A 4,946-nucleotide genomic window follows, 5' to 3' on the forward strand; every position below is an offset into this window, starting at 1 on the left:
AATTCCAAGAAACCACACTCAGAAAGGTCCATTAAAAGAACAACATTGCAAGGTTGAAGCACTCAGACATTACAAAGTGTTAGGAGCTGTAAGTCAGCTCTTGCTTGTCATTAATCTTTAATTACATTATTGTACAGTCTTTTCCATGGTGTCCGAGCTCACAATGTTTATCAGTGGATCTGTTCTGCACATGGAGCAGAATTGTGTGATGGAGAGCCATCATCTCTAGGTATCCTGCATCATTTCATTGCAGGAGTTGGAAGGTGTCACAAGAAATGGAAGACTAGGATGAGAAAGGGTGGTTTGGTTTTGAGCACTAAGTTATCAAGAGAACTCTCTTTTTTCTCACCCAGGCCACCCCCACAAAAACCTAACGCCATGAACTTTAAAACAAAGTTTTCATTAGCAGCCACTGTCTTGCATGTTCTGGGTTTTTGGAGTGCTCAGTTTGAGATCCTGGAGCCCAAGCTTCAGACAAAGTCACTAGGAGCTCTGCTGGATACAGTCAGTGCTGTTAAAAAAAAAAAAAAAAGGAAGCTAAGTTTTCCTTAAAAACAAAACAAGCCAAAGTCTTTTCAATTTGACATTCAAAATCAGTGGACGTTTTTTACACTGATGTCCCTGCGTCTCTGTTCTCCACCTGTAAAATCAGGATAATCACTTCATCTCACCTCATATGGGTGTTCGGAAGATAAGATTGTTAGTGTTGGTGAAGCACTTGTAATATTATAGTGATCAGCACCATAGAAAAGCCCATGAGGAAATTATTAATTTTGTCTTCGGAGCTGGATTTGAATAGTAAGCAATAAACAAGGCCTCAGGCTGCATAATACAAAGAAGAAAACAAAATATGGAATAGCTGCTCTTTGATTAAGCACTGTCTGTCCTGTGTATTGAGTAAAGCAAAGCAGAAAAGATAGTGTGTGACCATGCAGTCAAGGATTGTAACACAATGCACATACGTAGGGCAGCCAAATTAATTTTGCACAGGCAATATTTATTTTCTAATTTTTCAGGATCTGAACTTTGCAAGCCTAGCATTCTTTTGATGCAGTCTTTTGGTGTGTGTTACATATTTAAGTGGCAGTAGCATGCAGCACCCTCAATCACAACTGGTTTCCTGCACATACACTGTGTTTTCTGCCCCGAAGAGCTCAGCTGTAATTTCAGCCATGATGCAAGGGATGCGTGTAGGGTGCTCTGCAGTCCAAAGGCTATTTTCTGCCTTTTCCTCCTGCAGTTACAACGTTATTTGTGAAACTTAGATGTTTCCATCCCTTTTTCTTCTGTTTTTTGCTTTTATTTCCTTTTTGGTGTGTGTGTTATTGCAATGACGAGCTATAGCTCTCCTGAATTGCTCCAACATGAGTATTCATAAGAGGGCAAGGATGGACTGTTGAGGGGAAAGAGCAGGGGGTGCCTTACCCAGCTTTTCCTCCTGAAAGGGAATGAGCTCAGCTCAGCAGTGTGGCTTTGTGTTCACATCACTGTCCTGAGCCCTGCTGACGTCTCCTGTCTGCCCTAACAATGCTGCACTGATACATTCGGGTGTGAAATGTATTTCATGCCTCCTCCTTCATTTTAAATTAGAATTTCTGTTCCAAGCCTGATATTCTTTTTTATTCATTAGAAAAACATCTTTAAACATCTGGGAGTCTTGCTGAACAATGTAATTGAATTCTTGTGTGTTTATATCCTTTTTTATGAATTTGTGGCTGACTATGAAATTTGCCATTTTTACTCTGAACATCCCATGAAATCTGTTACATTCTGTGTGATTTACACAAAGCTCTGCCTGCAACCCAGCAGCAGGTGAAATATCGAGGCACTGACAGAAGAGAAAGACACAGCAAATGTCACTTTTCCGCTATACATCAGCGTCAGCTGTAATTCATGTCCAGTTAGAGAGGGTGAGTTGCTGTCCACACCAGTCTCTGGGCTGCAGAGCATGGCCTGGGTTCCTCGCAGCCCATTAACTCGGCGTGATAGACACAGCCAGGCTGTCTCAGCCCTAACTTTCACTATGTCCCTGTCCCAGGGCTCAGGACTCTCCCAAAGCTGAGATCCTGATGGAGGTGCTTGCATGAGGGTCTGCAGACAGACAGGTGCCCCAGCAATGCCTAAACGGATAACACATCTCTGTGTTTTCTGGGCACCACCATGTCCAAATCAAACCCAAGATCTTCTCATCCCTTTCCTTCCACGCTGCTGGGTCCTACAACCAGTAAGGTAACAGCATAAGGCGGTGTCACGCTGGGCAAAGCAATAGTGATGCACCTTGTTTGTCCCCAGCTGCTGGAGGCCATAAGTCGAGGGAGTCAGAGCAGGCGCCAGCGACGCCAAGCAGACAGACTCAAGCCCTACATTGCTGCTCAAGTGGATGTGCTGCCTGAGACCTTCACCCTGGGGGATGAGAAGAACTACAAAGGTTTCTACAACAAGCCTCTGTCTCAAGACCTGAGCTATCGCTGCTTTGTGCTGGCCTCTCTGGAGGATGGGGACACGGTAAGGAATTTCTGTTGGGGGGGAACAGCCATTCCTAGCAGAGCTGAGATGGGCTGAGTGCAGGCAGGGTAAACAATTACTACGAGCCAGGATGATGGAATTTTCTCTGAAGACAGGAGAATGAGGCTGCATAACTGGTCTCAACAAGCTGAGGCAGCCCTGGGAGTTCACTTGATAAATGGTGTTTTTGGAGGAAAATGGCACGTATGTCTGACATAACAGATGAGAGTGGAGGGCAGTGTCAACACACACGCTCTGCACAAGCTCAGTTCTGGTTTGCTGGGCTGTGCCCAGAGCAGAGCTTGACACATGGCTGGGGTGGGATAGGTTCTCACTCTGCTTTGGTTCAAGTAAGTGACTGTGGAAAACAGCCCCTTGAAATCCTACACTGCACAGTGGCTGTGGAGGCTCAGCAGTGAACAGGATGCTCCCCCTGCAAACCTGTCTTCACAGGCCCTTCGCTGTCCAGAATCTCACTTCCAGATGATGTCTGGAGAAGCAAACCTGCCTTCCATCACAGCAGGCTGTCAGCAGGGCAAAGCTGCACAGCTGCCTGCTGCATAGCGATCCTTGCTCCTGTGTCTCTCCTTGCTAGAGGCAAACAGGCTGTGCCTTTGTTGGCAGTGTGCTGCCAGGCACTCAGGACCCAGGCACGAGTGGGATGGCAGTAGCTGATGCAATAAGCGTGGAGTAGCACGGCAAGACTTGTGCGTCAGTGTCCAGCTGTAAACACAGTGGTCAGGAGTGGTGATGGTGGCAATAGCAGCAGCCAGTGTCTAAATAATGGAAATAATAGAGATGCACGGAATCCTTTGGTCGGCTTCCAAGGCGCGGCTTCCTTCCTCAGCCTTGTTTGCTTGTAACGGCTCATTAGTGCTGGTCAAGTTCTTCATTACTCATCCAGCTCACGTGTTCTTGTGGCAAGATGTGCACAGTGGTGAGGGAAGGAGAGTCACAGATTAACTGCAAGGTAAGGCAGAGGCCTTGGAATATGCAATCCTGGCAATCCCTGTCAAGAAGACACAACCTTAACTAGTTGATGCCAGACTACCATCATCATCTCCTCCCTAGCACAGGTCTGCCACAGCCATCCAGTGAACCTCCACCCAGCAGAATTATTACACCCTGCTCCTAGAGACCACCTTTCTGCATCCCCTGCTGTATTGCATCCATTTTCATCTGAAGCATGAGACAGTCTGTCCAAGACTGTGCACTATCTTTCCCACTCAGCTTCTCTTAAATTGCTTGCTGTCTCTCTAGTGTCAGCAGGCAAGCGTAACATTGCCATTCTTCAAAGGCAAAGGGCAGCGTGGTAGAAACACGATCTCTGAGAGCAGAGGCACCTGCACCTCACAGTCTGCCTTTGGAAATGCCACAGAGATAACAGTCCCTCTGATCTCTTCTGCTTCTGTCTTCTCTTGGAAGGAGGCATCTCCAAAGTGTGTCTGCAAAAATCTAAATCTCTGCCCCTTCCACAAAGCTTTGGAGATGGACACACGTGTTACCTTGCTGCACATAACAGCGTGTTCCTTTCCCCCCTCCTAATGCAGCTTGACCTTCCTGGGCAAAGCCTTTGAGCCTTCCTGATAGAGTAGCTGGTGGCCCATGCAAAGGGGAGCCCCAAGCCTTCTGCCCCATCCTCTCACCACTGAGGCAGCAGCACCTTGTCTCTACCGTGCTCAGACAGAGCTGTTGTTTACTGCCTGCCCTGCTGTTTGAACTGGAACGAGGGCGCGTAGGAACAGGCCAGTGGGTTGCAGTGATCCTTAGCAGACTTTCTCTAGGAACAGAGCTGAACTAGCAGCCAGCAGCTGTTTCAGGGTCATTGAAACAGGGCCTCATAGGGCTGAAAGGTTTCACGGACAAAGCAGCAACCATCCCCCACGCTTTCCTTCCAGCCAGTGGCATCTCTGGCCCCTGATAACTCTGAGGAAAGCAGCTAGGATGCTGCACCTGTGTGAACTGCCAGAAGGATGTCACAGATAAGAGCATTTTCAGTACTCCATGCATGTTTGAAACCAGGCTGGCTGGGATCAAGGGCACCTGAGAGGAGATCAAGATGTGCATTTGTGTGACACCAGCACACTGAGATTTTCCCTTTCTTCTTCTCACATGCATGCAGACATGAAGCGCATGTTTAAACTCTGACCTTAAAAGCAGGCGATTTATAGATCCACAGGCACCTCTTCAGTGACCACAACTTCCTGTGGCAGGAGCAGAACACTTCTGGCTCCCTAGTGCTGGGCAGCAGGTACTACTCAAAAGCCACAGGCACTGAACTGATACAGCTCTGGCCCTCTCCAATACAGGGAAAAGATTTCTTTTTTGCAGCATTTAACCCTTGTGACTCAACAAGGCTCCGCTATGAAGGGACAACACAGCTTCATAAGCCTTAGCAACAGGAGCAGATCAAGCCGCGTCCAATGTCATCTTTCAGCAGG

The 4,946-nt window shown here is 47.5% G+C and overlaps 1 protein-coding gene across 1 annotated transcript in view; it reads left to right on the plus strand.

The window, feature by feature from the left end:
- PTPRF (protein tyrosine phosphatase, receptor type, F) overlaps window positions 1–4,946 on the plus strand; it is a gene marked incomplete at its 3' end in the record, with an annotated part of 183,295 nt that overhangs the window by 160,261 nt on the left and 18,088 nt on the right. Inside the window, exon 22 of the mRNA XM_010143635.1 lies at window positions 2,293–2,505. Within this exon, the coding sequence (XP_010141937.1) occupies window positions 2,293–2,505 (213 nt within the window). The remainder of the gene's footprint in view (window positions 1–2,292; window positions 2,506–4,946) is intronic.

This window comes from Buceros rhinoceros, unplaced genomic scaffold (assembly GCF_000710305.1).
Source record: "Buceros rhinoceros silvestris isolate BGI_N320 unplaced genomic scaffold, ASM71030v1 scaffold2919, whole genome shotgun sequence".
Classification (NCBI taxonomy): Eukaryota; Metazoa; Chordata; class Aves; order Bucerotiformes; family Bucerotidae; genus Buceros; species Buceros rhinoceros.